The sequence below is a fragment of the Ascaphus truei genome, chromosome 1 (genome assembly GCF_040206685.1).
Source record: "Ascaphus truei isolate aAscTru1 chromosome 1, aAscTru1.hap1, whole genome shotgun sequence".
Taxonomy (NCBI): Eukaryota; Metazoa; Chordata; class Amphibia; order Anura; family Ascaphidae; genus Ascaphus; species Ascaphus truei.
Genome location: NC_134483.1, coordinates 271,297,403 through 271,311,759, shown reverse-complemented (window position 1 = coordinate 271,311,759; position 14,357 = coordinate 271,297,403). Strand labels below are relative to the sequence as shown.

Genomic DNA, 14,357 nt, shown 5'->3' with positions numbered 1-14,357 from the left:
GTGCCCAGCACATATAGGTTTTAACCTCTTTTTCCTCTCAGTACACAATAAACATTTATTATTTTCATTTTAGTGGAGGAAGAGTGCTCGTGTGAGGATTCTTTCTCTTTATGTATTCTCTCTTTCCCTTCCCCCAGTCTTTCTCTCTGCCCCCTCCCCTCCGTCTCCCATACCATGTTTCCCTCCACCCCTCCCCCAATGTGTTTCTCTCCCCCCTCCCCCTCCCATTTGGACACACACACCCTTCTCTCTCTCTCTCTTACCTTCTTAGTGAGCACAATGCAGCCTGCTCCTCTCTGCAAAACCGGGCATTTAAACAACTGTTGGGATAGACACTTAAAAAACAGAACTGTTCGGGCTAAACCGGGACGTCTGGTCAATCCTACCTATGCAGCATGAGCTACCTTTCTGCATGGTCTGTGTATTGTGTAACAAAAAATTACTTACTAAGGAATTAATAGTCTGTTCATCACTGGAATCTTTTGGAGATGGTGCTTTCCTTGACACGTGACAGTCAAAGTTTGGTGTAGGATCCATGGCTACTTTCCCCTTTGAATTCCCAATTGCCTGAACTTTTTTAACTTTACCAAACAGAACCTAAGAAAAAGAATGTGGGAAAGAAATAATTAAATATCAAATATAATATGGATGTCAGTGAAGCCATACTGTACATGAAAGTGTGATTTTGTAAAATTTGACAACTAAACAATCTTAAATATTTTACAATAATAACAACTATGTCTATATTTTTAGACTAATGCTATTCATTTGTTTTTTAAAGGTCACTGTTGGCCATGTTTACATGGGTTAATGAGTGAGTGCATTACCACTTCAGTGCTGAATGTCTAGCAGCAACACAGTGCGACTAGACTTTAGGGACCACGCTACTCTCTCTGGGCATTCATGTTGTCGAAGTTGGCCCCCTGAAAAGAAATAGTGGCCCCCGGTTCCGTTTTAACTGTATCTATCACAGGAAAACACCTCAAGGTGTTCTCTTACTGTCATACAGTAAGTGCCACTGAGAACACTGTCTCTTGGGATGTTAGGGGAACATCATATGGGTAGTAATGTCTTGTTGCTCTCTGAATGTCCTATATTAACATATTGATGAAATGCAGTTCTCTATCAAAATCAGTCTCATTAGTGTGACACCTGCCTTGAAAACCATAATGTAGTCTGATTTAGAATCCGTTTGTTTAGCAAAGTTCAACGCAACATCGATGTGCCTGAAGACACATATGCCTCGTAGAGGGTTTCCTAGAGCTGTAGAAGCTGTACCATCAACATGCAACCCATGCTGGTATATATTCATGATAGCACTTCTGGGAAGAACTAGAAAGCAGAAGTGTTCCTGAAGTTGTCTTCCTTCTTCTCGCATCTCTGACCTAACAAAAGATAATAAAATAAAAAAGTCTAAAATATTTTTGTTATTATTATTTATCTACAGTAACTCTTGTTTATCAAGAATACTCATATAAAGCGCATATTACCACATTTTTGTATCTCCAAAGCATGACATCAATGCCACAGTTCTGGATAATGGCCATTTCTACCACAAATCTAAAGTGAGAGACTTAGAAACCTATTGCAAAGTATGTTTTGATGGTGCCACATATCCCACATAGCTTGCCAGAAAATAACCTTATGAAAAGAGGTTAAGGCCATTAGTCTATGAAGTGGGAGAGGGCTATTCAGTGCTATCACATGGAAACTCTTTTGGAGTTGGATTGGTGCTCTCACACTTTATGGAATAATTGCATAACAGTCTAATTGGCTTCCTTAAACAAATATAAACATGCTAATCGGAAATCTTTTCATATTTTTTAATAATTACTTACAAATGGAATTTCTTACGGGCTTCTGAATGTTGAAATCATTGCCAATCACGTGTTTTCTTTAACCTTGTTTATTAATGGCCTTGAGATTGGCTTAGAGAGCAAAGTCTCCATCTTTGCTGATGAATTGACTAAGGTAGTAGAATCAGAGCAGGATGTAATTTCTCTCCTGAAGGATTTGGATAGACTGGAAACTTGGGCAGGTAAATGGCAGACGAGGTTTAGTATAGATAAATGTAAGGTTATGCATTTGGAAACAAGAAAAAACAGGCAACTTACAAATTAAATCGGGATAAATTAGGAGAATCTTTGATGGAGAAGGATTTAGGAGTGTTTGTAGACAGCAGGCTTAGCAATAGTGCCCAAAGTCATGCAGTAGCTGGCAAAGGCAAAACAAGATCTTATCTTGCATTAAACGGGGAATGGATGGAAGAGAAGTAAACATAATTATGCCACTGTATAAAGCATTAGTAAGACCAGGGGGGCGCAAACTTTTTTCCCTGCGCCCCCCTGCCGGCGGTCCCCCTCACAACCCGCACCCCCTTACCCCCACTTACCTGCGCTCTGGCGCCATGACGTCACATGACCTCGCAGCATTATTTTGACGTCGCGTTGCCATGGCGACGCAGGAAGCCGCCGGACCCTAGGTAAGTAAAGGTTTACAGAGGCCCTGCAGCTCACCCGGCACTTAATTTAAGTGCCTTCGGGAAGCGCGCGGGGCCTCTATAAACCCGCGCCCTCCCACCGACAGTCTCGCGCCCCCCCTGGGGGTCGCGCCCCCCAATTTGCGCACCGCTGAGTAAGACAACACCTTTAATATGAGTACAATTTTGGGCACCCTTCCTTAGAAAAGACAATATGGAACTAGAGAAAATGCAGAGAAGAGCCTCCAAATTAATAAAGGGGATGGATAATCTGATTTATGAGGAGAGGCTAGCTAAATTACATTTGTTTACATTAGAAAAGAGGCGTCTAAGAGGGGATATGATACTGTAACTATATACAAATATATTCTGGGACAATACATGGAGCTTTTGAAAGAACTATTCATCCCACAGGCAGTACAAAGGACTCAGGGCCATCCCTTAAGGGTGGAGGAAAGGCGATTTCACCAGCAACAAAGGAAAGGGTTCTTTACAGTAAGGGCAGTTCAAATGTGGAATTCATTACCCGTGGAGACTGCAATGGCAGATACACTAGATATGTTCAAAAAAAGGTTGGAGATCTTTTTAGAAAGGAAAGGTATACAGGGATAAACCAAATAACATGGGAAGGATGTTGATGCAGGAAGTAATCGGATTGCCAATATTTGTAGTCAGGAAGGAATTTTATTTTTTCCCTTATGAGATATTATTGGATGATATGTCACTGGGGTTTTTGTTTGCCTTCCTCTGGATCAATATACTGTACATACGGATATAGTATAAAGTATCTGTCGTCTTAATTTAGCATAGCTTGAACTTGATGGACGTATGTCTTTCTTCAACCTCATTTACAATGTATGTAACCTTAGCCCACCCTGTCCTTATCAGAAAGCCGATAACGAAAGAAAAAGGACATGGACTGTACAAGCTGAGTAAATCAAAGGCTTTCCAAGTCCCTGCTCATCATGTTTACAAACTAAATATAAAATTATTTTTAAAATTCTTAAAGGTGTCAGATGTAGGTTAAAAGGTATCAACCCCCCATAAACATGTCACTAGAATGGTTCCTCACTTGGGTTCTAGAAGGGATTGCCCCTTTAAAGCTGAAAGGAAAAGTAAGGCTCAGATTTCAAAGGGTTTTAAGATGTGAAATATGAGTAAAAAGATATATCCGAAGTAGCTTCAGATAAATATTTGAAGTTTTTTCAGCCCAATTGGAAATCAGCATGCAAAATTTGTTATTTTCACGTAATTATACATTCACATGCTATTCAAAAAACTCAGAAGAGCTGCAATATGCCAATCATAACTCTATGATTCGTAATTTTTCTTCAGATACTGAAAATGGGGAGGGAAGGAGGAAGAGGCCTATATGTTTCCACTCAAAATAACATGGAGGAACATATGTGCTATAAAAGGAGCATACCTGGGAGATATACGAATTAAATATGCAAAGTATATTTAAATGACACACTCAACACCCCCTAAATGATTTCCATAATGCCTATACTGACAAGCCTAAGGGGCCCCTGGTGATAAAGAGAGTAACTAATGTCAGTCAGAACCCACAACCTCTGCTATTCAGGGCAGCAGCTCTAGCATTGAACTATCTCAGATGCTGGATAGCTCCCCTGTCACAGCATACTGTACTTTTACTCTTGAACGCTCTCCTTACTTCCTTTATAATCAGGCCACTTCCCAGTGTTAGCAGTAGATCTATCCAGCCTATGATATAGTTAAATCCTAGAGCTGCTGCCCTGACAGCACAGGCTGTGGGTTATTATCCTATTGGGACTGACCCTCAAAGGGCCTTAGGCTTGTCAGAGGTCTTATTGGAATCTTTTAGGAGGTGTGGGGTGTTAGTCATTTAAATATAGTGTAAATATTTCATTAGCATTTCTCCTACTGTAGATGTTCTTTTGCATATACAAATGTCCTTTAAATGTTTTCTGGACACATTATGAGAGTTAAGATTGTATGCTCTCTAGTTGCAACTTGTTTCTTCAGTTCAGAATAATCTTTATTCTTCAGTCAGCATACAGCAGCATTTACTACGCAGTAATATTCATTTCCATGTAGCAAGCATTAGAATACAAATAAACATTGGTGAATCACTTTCTTATATAGAGTACTAGCTGAGAGACCCGGCGTTGCCCGGGATGTAAATGCGTAATAGGTAGTATTATTTATAAATCGTGGAACAATAGGTGACTGTTTGTTGTAAAGGTTGGATAATAATATTGAAAAGAAAGATGGAAGAAAATGTAATACGATGTTGTATAAAAATGGTTTATTGTAACCACACCACAGTACAATGTATATTTTGGTGCCATAAGTGATGTCAAAATGTGAGGCGTGTGTCCTGCTAGGGTGTGAGGCGGCGGGTGGCGTGTGGGTTGTGAGTGCTGTCTGCGAGTGTGGGTCCTGCTAGGGTGTGAGGCGGCGGGTGGCGCGTGGGTTGTGAGTGCTATCTGTGAGTGGGGATCCTGCTATGGTGTGTGGCGGCGGGTGGCGCGTGGGTTGTGAGTGCTGTCTGTGAGTGGGGGTCCTGCTAGGGTGTGAGGCGGCGGGTGGCGCGTGGGTTGTGAGTGCTGTCTGTGAGTGGGGGTCCTGCTAGGGTGTGAGGCGGTGGGTCAGTGATGTCGGTGCGTAGGGGCGGGAGGCAGCAGGTGTGTGTGGCGGCAGGTATGTGTCGAGTGTGGCGGGTGTCTGTTGAGTGCGTGCAGCGGGCTGTGAGGCGGTGGGTGAAAGGCAGAGGCGGCCGGAGTAAGGGCGGGTGAAAGGCAGAGGCGGGGGTGGGGAGGCGGTAAGGCGGGAAGGAAGGCGAAGAGCGGCGGGAAGGGGAGGAGGGGGTGGTTGAGGGGGGCAAGGGGTGGAGGAGGGGTGCAAGGGGTGGAGGAGGGGGGCAAGGGGTGGAGGAGGGGGGCAAGGGGTAGAGGAGGGGGGCAAGGGGTGGAGGAGGTGGGAAGGGTTAGAGGAGGGGGGGAAGGGTTAGAGGAGGGGGGGGAAGGGGTGGAAGTGTTGGGAGGGGAAAGGGGTGGAGGGGAAAAAGGGGTGGAGGGGAGGGGGTGGAGGAAAGGGGAGCGGAGGGGGGGGAAAGGGGAGCGGAGGGGGGGTGGAAAGGGGACCGGGGGGGGGGGAAGGGGAGAAGTGGTGGGAAGGGGGGAGGTGGTGGGAAGGGGGAGAAGGGGGGAGGTGGTGGGAAGGGGGAGAAGGGGGGAGGTGGTGGGAAGGGGGAGAAGGGGGGAGGTGGTGGGAAGGGGGAGAAGGTGGGAAGGGGGGACGTGGTGGGAAGGGGGAGGAGGGGGAAGGTGGTGGAAGGGGGAAGGGGGAGGAGGGGGGATGTGGTGGGAAGGGGGAGGAGGGGGAGGTGGTGGGAAGGGGGAGGAGGGGGGAGGTGGTGGGAAGGGGGGGGAGTTGGTGGGAAGGGGGAGGAGGGGTGAGGTGGTGGGAAGGGGGAGGAGGGGGGAGGTGGTGGGAAGGGGGAGGAGGAGGGAGGTGGTGGGAAGGGGGTGGAGGGGGGGGGAGGGGGGAGGTGGTGGGAAGGGGGGGAGGGGGGAGGTGGTGGGAGGCGGTGGGAAGGGGGGGAGGCGGTGGGAAGGGGGGGGAGGTGATGGGAAGGGGGGGAGGCGGTGGGAAGGGTTGGGGGAGGCGGTGGGAAGGGGGGGGGAGGCGGTGGGAAGGGGGGGGAGGCGGTGGGAAGGGGGGGGAGGCAGTGGGGGAGGGGGGGGGGGGAGGCGGTGGGGGAGGGGGGGGGAGGCGGGGAGAAGGCGGTGGGAAGGGGGGGAGGCGGTGGGAAGGGGGGGAGGCGGTGGGAAGGGGGGGGAGGCGGTGGGAAGGGATGGAGGCGGTGGGAAGGGGGGGGAGGCGGTGGGAAGGTGGGGAGGCGGTGGGAAGGGGGGGAGGCGGTGGAAGGGGGGGGAGGCGGTGGGAAGGGGTGGGGGAGGCGAAGGGGGGGCGAAGGGGGGGGTGGAGGGGAGGCGAAGGGGGGGGGGTGGAGGGGAGGCGAAGGGGGGGTGGAAGGGAGGTGAAGGGGGGGGTGGAAGGGAGGTGAAGGGGGGGTGGAAGGGAGGTGAAGGGGGGGGTGGAAGGGAGGTGAAGGGGGGGGTGGAAGGGAGGTGAAGAGGGGGGGGTGGAGGGGAAGTGAAGGGGGGGAGGTGAATGGGGAGGTGAAGAGGGGGGGGGGTGGAGGGGAGGTGAAGGGGGGGTGGAGGGGAGGTGAAGGGGGGGGGAGGTAAATGGGGAGGTGAAGGGGGGGAGGTGAAGGGGGGGTGGAGGGGAGGTGAAGGGGGGTGGAAGGGAGGAGAAGTGGAGTAACGGGAGGTGAAAGGGGGTGAGGGGAGGTGAGGGGTGGGTGAACGGGGGTGAGGGGAGGTGAAGGCCGCTCACTCACCCGTCCGGCAGGTCCCACATGGGTCTGAGGCGGGAGGCAGCGTGTTGTGGCCGCTCCCCCGCTGTGTCCCGGGCGCTCGCTCGCTCCCCCGCTGACTGTAGCGGCGCCGGGGGGGGGAGGGGGGTATCGGGGAGACACTAACACTGGAGGGGGGGTGGAGGGGAGGTGAAGGGGGGTATGGAGGGGAGGTGAAGGGGGTATGGAGGGGAGGTGAAGGGCGGGTGAAGGGGGGGTGGAGGGGAGGTGAAGGGGGGTGGAAGGGAGGTGAAGGCCGCTCACTCACCCATCCGGCAGGTCCCACGTGGATCTGAGGCGGGAGGCAGCGTGTTGTGGCCGCTCCCCCGCTGTGTCCCGGGCGCCGCCATCTTGGGTACTCGGCGCCGTGAGGCAGCCTGCCTGGCCACTGGCTGTTCCCCCGCCGGGAAGTGGTGAGTTGTAGAGTCGGGGAGGGGGGGCATGTATATGTGTGGGGGGGGAGAGGTGGGAGATATAGAAGGTGGGTCTCGCACGGCCGCTGACACTGGGTGGGGGGGGCGCTGAAGGGGTAATAATAGTGTGTGTGTCCCGCTGACTGTAGCGGCGCTGGGGGAGAGGGGGGGGGGCGGGGTGAAAGCGCAGGAGACACGGGGAGAGGAGGAGGTGCGCGCGGGTGCTGCTAACACTGTGAGCCCCGCTAATGTAGGTAACACCCCGTGTGTGTGTGTGTGTGTGTGTGTGTGTGTGTGTGTGTGTGTGTGTGTGTGTGTGGTGTCCTTTGGCCCGTCACTCCGCCTCAGGCCAATGAGAGGTGTGCGGGGGCGGGCGGCCCAAGGGACCAATGAGATTGCCGCTAGGGATGCAGACATACAGTGCTTTCAGAAATATATAATAGATAGTACAAAGTTTAGCTTTTCCCATCGTATGATTATTCTAGTTATTCTAGTTATAGCAATAATACATAACGATACTACAATAATATTGTCTACTGCACATGCGTGGCCACCCACATCCTTTCTGATAAGCAACATATAAACAACATCTGGTGTTTATATGTGTATTCTGTCACATAAGCAATTGACTGGAACCCGGCCTTGGTCGGCCTAGTTTAGGGTCCCTTTTGTATATTTGTTATCACCTGCCAATTCAATGTCCCTTTTTTGTATATGTAGAACATGAAGGGAAAAACTGGTGAAGATTATTTGCATATTTGGGGATTAGGGCAGCGGTGCGCAAAGTGGGGATGCATATTTTTGGGGGGCGGGGGCAGTTGCAGAGGCCCCACGCTCTCCCCCGGGGCATTTTAATTAAATGCCGTGGGATCATGTGAGGCCTCTGCAACTCACTTACCGGGATTCAGAAGAGTTGTTGTGATGCGTCGCCATGGCAACGTGGCGTCAAATGACGCCGTGGTTTCGTGCAGAGTGACGTCACACGTCAGTCTACATGGCAACGGGGTCAAATCACGCCACATGATCCCGCAGCGTCACTTGACGCCGCCAAACAAGGTAAGGGGGCGTGAGAGCCAGGGGGAGCAGGCAGGGGGGCGCAGCTCCAAAAGTTTGTGCTCCCCTAGATTAGGGGATAGGAAAGATAAAAAGATAGATATACCGTATAGAGGTCTAAATCTTCTTCAATTTGTGGCTAGGTAGCCTGTAATCTATCTATCTCCTTTGAAATTCTCCTATATACACCTAAAGTGAAGCTGACAGATGCATCTTTTAGGAATGACGTCTGACGTCATGAAGACGGTCTAGTCACATGATCTGCTGATTTGTGCTGCACAATGCTCGGCGTATCTGCAGTACGCCGAGCCTCAGCCTAGCCTTTGGTCTCTCAGCTCCAGTTTAGGTGCATATAAGAGATTTGAAGAAGGTTGAGACCTCTATACAGTATGTCTATCATTCTCTCTTCCCTATCCCCTAATTTTAAAACTATTTTCACCAGTTTTTGCTTTCATGTTTACATACTGCATAGATAAAAGGACATTGCGTCAGCAGGAAGTGCTACTAGAGAGCATACAATCTTGAGTTTAATAATGGGTCTAAAAAACATTTAAAGGCCTGGTCTATAATTAAATAATTGAGGAAAAGTAATGCTTTAGGTCACGGGTGCCCGACCTGACTGGGAGTTTGGAGACAGAATTTATCAGTCATTGTCAAAGGGCCACAATAAAAAAATACAATTGTAAGGATGTGCATATATATAAAGGTTCCGGCGCTGTCATTTGCAAAGGAAGCGCCATATTGTCCTTTTGCCAGCAAGGTCACTGTGTACAAGTTAGGCTGCGCATGCGCGAGAGAAGCGCGCGAAGGGCAACCAATCTGTAGAGACTCTGAACTCTGAACTCTGAACTGTGAGAGAGTCAGCTGAGGCTGAGGACCAATCGGGTGTGAGACTCTGGATAGAGGAACAGGATGCGTGTGGGCGGTGGGTCAGACACGAGAGGGAGGTGAAGGAGGAGGTTGGCGGAACCTCGTGTGCGCGAGCGGAGGGTCAGTGACCTTCCCGCTTAGGTGAGAGACATTCCCCAGGCCCGAGGAGCATTCCCCTGTCATCGTAGGGTGCCGTTTTGTAGGGACGGCCATAGCTGTTAGGGACGTTTCCCTTTAGTGCGGTTTGAGCTGCGGAGCTGCGGTCGCCATCTTGGATTGGATACAGACGGCGCAGCATAACGGAGTGTCGGCGAAAGGCTGGAACAACGCTAAGGACCCTGTGTGGAGTGTGACGGTCATCGCAGTGACCGGAAGGTATCATTTTCTACAAGTGCACCTACTCCGGTCAACAGGCGCTGATCCCGCCTCCCACTAACTAATTGGGGCACCAGTGTGAAACCATATGGTACAATACAGATACTGGTTATAGGACATACTCCTAGGGAGAGTGGCAGAGCCACCTGTGTACCGAACATTACCCCTGATAAGGTGTGGCCGAGCCACTGTGTGTGTGTAACGTTAAGATATATATATTCTGCATTTATTCCGTTCAGTATGCATAATACATAAAAGGTTGCTGTTGCACAATATGGTTGTTATGTTCTTGCTTAGGGTATATTCTCTATCATGGTGGATCCTGGTCAAGTGGAGGCGCTGCACCGTGATAAGTAAGGGTATGACCCCAGGCTCCCAAATAGCGGAGGCTCAGAGCTCCTGAAGCCACAGGTACATGCAACACCCGTAGTTCCTTAGTGCATGCAGTCACAAAAAGGGCTACACAATTATGACCTAAATCATTTATTATACTGAACAGAACTAACAAATGTTTTAATTATTCATCCACTTCTTTTTTGGTCACCTAAATTACATCTAAAATTGTGACTGCTTATAATGAAGCAAAAATTATCTTTCATGTCTTGAAATGTTCAAGTTTGGACAGTGGGATCTCTGACAGTCTTTCCTTTCAACCAAAGTCTTGAAATGTATTTGTGATCAGTTGTGCTCAGACGCAGTTCTTTGACGTGAGCGTCTGTCAGTGTATCGGTGCTTTGTTTTCACTAGTTGTAAAGTTGAAAAAATTGATTCGCACAGATAGGTTGAGGCAAACATTGAAATTAATTTCAGGGCAGCGCATCAGCACAGATTTGAGTCTATCGTCCTCCTGAAGTTCAATCATTTAAATCTCAACTGCTGCTTCATCAGTGACTACATGGCTGACAATCAATTTCAGCGCTAAACGGATAAATAAAGTAATCTGTGGCCATTTGTGATGCAGACTTGGGGGCCTATTCACTAAACTTCGATAAGTTCAGTCCATTGCCGAGCGGGTTTGCATTTTCTTACCACATTATAAGAAATGTTTGTCAAAACGGTATTCACTACGAAAAATCACCATTTACTTATAGTGCGGTACAAAATTGAAACATGGCACTACTTTGGGATCTATGCTATAAGCCCCGATAAAAAAAATGTCGCTGTGCCGTTTACACCGCCAGATTTTACAGTGTTGCTATCACGGTATTCAGAAAGTCCCAAATACCTGTGATAGCAAAACTGGCGAGTAGCCGCTAAGGTAATGAAGTTGCCTGTAAATGCATTTTTCATGCACTAATCCATGCCGGGGGCCTCCGGTGCTGATATTAATGTGTATCAGATCCGGAGACTCCCGGCATCAATCCGAGGCAGGAAAAATGCATTTTTTTCTAAGTCCTCTCTCGCCACTTCTCACCACCCTCACGGCAACTTTTCCTAGCGGAAGGATATTGAGAGAACATCGCCATTCTAGCGATTAGCCCCGATAACCTACTCGAGGCTACTAGAATTGCACGAATGTGAAAACCTGGCGATAACCTCGTCGATCGTTTGGAAATGTTTTTTTCAAACAGAAGCTATCCAGAAGCTATCCACAGTGTATTGTTATATACTATATATACGGTAAAGGGTTGCAAGAAATCCATTAGAGATCAACCACTGTACAGTACAAGTTTATCCCTCTAAGAGCATTAACTATTTAGTGGTTTACTTTCATCAAATATCCGGATTTGTTGGTGAAGTAGTACAGTATTAGGGATTCACACCTGGTTTTGAATATTTTTGCACAGAGTTGATATTGTTTACATGCACTGTATGATATTATACACTGTTTTTTTGTATTTTCTTTTTTCATGCAATACACTGAACACGAGTGAAGACCAGCGCCAAGGATTACTTTTTTTCCACATGGACTTTTACAATAAAAAAACTAACTACTGGCAACTAACCCCTTAATCAACTTAGCGGTTAATAACTGCTAAGTAATTAACCCCCTGCACCGCTACTCTCCTGGGAGTTCTAACCACCCTCCCCAGGGCAACTACCCCACCCCCTCTACCCATTGTGACTGTGGTAAATCATGCCCACAATACGGGCATGGATTGCCACAATGGCAAGAAATGGGCAAGCAAAAAAAAAAAAAAACTAAAAATACAGTAATTACAATGAAATAAAAACAAACATTTGCAAAAAATGCATTGCTTGTTACTGTGCTTATCTATACCCAGAAAGTGGCATAAATAAACACCATGGCAGTCAATAGGCAACCCAAAACAAAATATGTGTTTCTTACCTTTGCCGAGATTAACCCTCCGAATTCTACTCCGGCACCAACTCCTGACCCACGACGCAATGCTCAACAGCCTGATGGGAAGAAGTCCATGGTCCTCTTTTGATTGAAGAGACGTCTCCGTCTTAAATAAGGCCTGTGACATCCCATTTGAGTGTCAAATGGTACACCACCAATCCAATTGGGGGTGTACCATGTGACAGCTTCCACTTTTTTTTTTAAGGCTGTGACGTCATCTTAAGGGGAGGAACGCCAGCCAATATGGTAGTATATGCTTTCCTCCCTTTAAGATGACATCACTTCAGCAAAAAACAAACAGGCAGCCATCACATGGTATACCCACCATTCGGATTGGTAGATATACCATGTTATGCCTTTCCTTTTTTGGAGTGATGTGTCGTCATCAAGAAGGGAGGTAAGATAGCCAATCAGGTAGCATGCCTCCCTCCCCTTGGCTGGCTAATGTTTTAATTTACTGGCCAAATGCGTTATTATCAATATCTGGGTAATAGGAATTTTGGCCCATTACAGTGTATATTGCGATTTGGGGGTTATATTTATTTTTATTGTATTGCATTGTAATTGTTTGTTGAATGGGGAAAAGCCTTATTAGCCATCTTTGGCTAATAGCACTTTTACCCATTCCGGTGTAGTGTTGTTGCTACAGAGGGTGGGTGAAGGTGGTAGATGCCTATGGGTTGGTGTTTAGGCCATGCGGGAAGGTAACGCGAGGGTTAACACCTTTATTGGTGGTAACCGCTAGCTAAGGTAATAAAGGGGTTAACTTCTACTGCCAACCTCCCACATGGGCTAAACAGCAACCCTGGGGCAACCCTGGGGCAACTACAAGCGTCACCCACCCCCTGTACCAATAACAAACCCTTTCACTACCTTAGTGGTTAGCCGCTAAGGTAATGAAACTGGCTGTAATTTTATTTGTATTACATAGGATTGAATCCGGGTGTCTCTGGTGACCCCCGGATTCAATCCTATGCAGTAAAAATAAAAGAAACTCCTTGATATGCAAATCGCAATTCTGATCTTGCCACCATTTGGACTGCAAGAAAAGAATGCAAGTTTTAGTAGTATGATGTGCATATCGGAGTTTATTGAATAGCAGTTGCTGGCAAAAAATGCGAGTTTGGGCATTTTTTTAGCTACCGCACTACTTGTTATAGCCAGAGTGTTATAGCTGGTTAAAAAGCCGTTTTAGTGCGATATTGCCATGTTATCGACGCTTTTTGAATAGCTACACTTGCAATGTTGCTCTAAAAGCACTTATCGAAGTTTTGTGAACACTTTTCAGACACCTCACGTACGTACCCCTGGGGGGTTCTTGAGTCCCGTGTAGAATTGCTGCCTTAACTGTTAATAAAGCATTTTATGGCAATGCCATACTCAGGGAGCTATGCACTAAGCTCAATGGCTTTGCATTCTGATTTGGCCAAAAAGCAGGTTCGTTAAAAAAATGAAGCCGGGGACGCGATGCACTAAGGCCTTGAGGCCATTTTTTAACGTACCTGCTCAAAATAGCTCAAAACAGCCACAGCGTACAAGTTGCTTTTTTCCCCCCTGCTAGCATTCTGAACCTTTCAGTTCGCTAGCTGATAGAAAAAAAAGCCGCATGTAACATTTGCATGGAGATTTGCTATCTCTATGCAAGACTGTTACAGGCGATCGTACACTAAATAAATACATTTTAATAATAGTGAACCTGAGCAGGGGTCTCCCGAGCTGAACCCCATTGGTTTCAGGTCCGAGGACCCCCTACTTCAGGAGTTACAGGCCCCGTTATGGGGTGCCGGTATCCCCTGCAGTTTAAAGTTCCCGCGTTATTTACATTCTGCAGGGGATACCGGCACCCCATAACGGGGCCTGTATCTTCTGAAGTAGGGGGTCCTCGGAAATGAAACCAATGCGGTTCAGCTCAGGAGACCCCGTGCACATCTACACTAGTATTAAAACATACATAACAATAAACAATAATTCATTACCGTAGCGGCTATCCGCTATAGTAATGAAGCAGCATTAATGTATTTTAAATAATAGTGTGCGGGAGCAGGGGGTCCCCTGAGCTGAACCGCATTGATTTCTGCCTCAGAGACCCCCTGCTTCCCGAGTTACAGGCCCCGGTATGGGGCATCGGGTGCCAGTGCCGCCGCCATCTTTATAGCGTCCAAGACGCGACGTGGGCTCTATAAAGATGGCGTCCGCACTGGCACCGATGCCCCAAACCGGGGCCTGTAACTCGAGAAGCAGGGGGTCTCTGAGGCAGAAATCAATGCTGTTCAGCTCGGTGGACCCCCTGCTCCCGCACACTATTAATAATAATACATTAATGCAGCTTCATTACCTTAGCGGATAGCCGCTAAGGCAATGAAGGGGTTATGGCACATTAGCATGTTTATTGGGGACAATTGCCCCCAATAAACAACACACATCCCCCCCGCCCCCTAACACATACAGTTCTGT

The 14,357-nt window shown here is 48.0% G+C and overlaps 1 protein-coding gene across 8 annotated transcripts in view; it reads right to left on the bottom strand.

Annotated features, from left to right (window-relative positions):
- TEX15 (testis expressed 15, meiosis and synapsis associated) overlaps positions 1-14,357 on the bottom strand; it is a 171,631-nt gene that overhangs the window by 72,579 nt on the left and 84,695 nt on the right. For all 8 annotated transcript variants that reach the window (XM_075604064.1, XM_075604078.1, XM_075604122.1 and 5 more), the window contains 2 exons: positions 1,157-1,385; positions 448-597 (listed from right to left, as the gene is read on the bottom strand). In XM_075604064.1, coding sequence (XP_075460179.1) covers positions 448-597; positions 1,157-1,385 — 379 coding nt within the window. The remainder of the gene's footprint in view (positions 1-447; positions 598-1,156; positions 1,386-14,357) is intronic.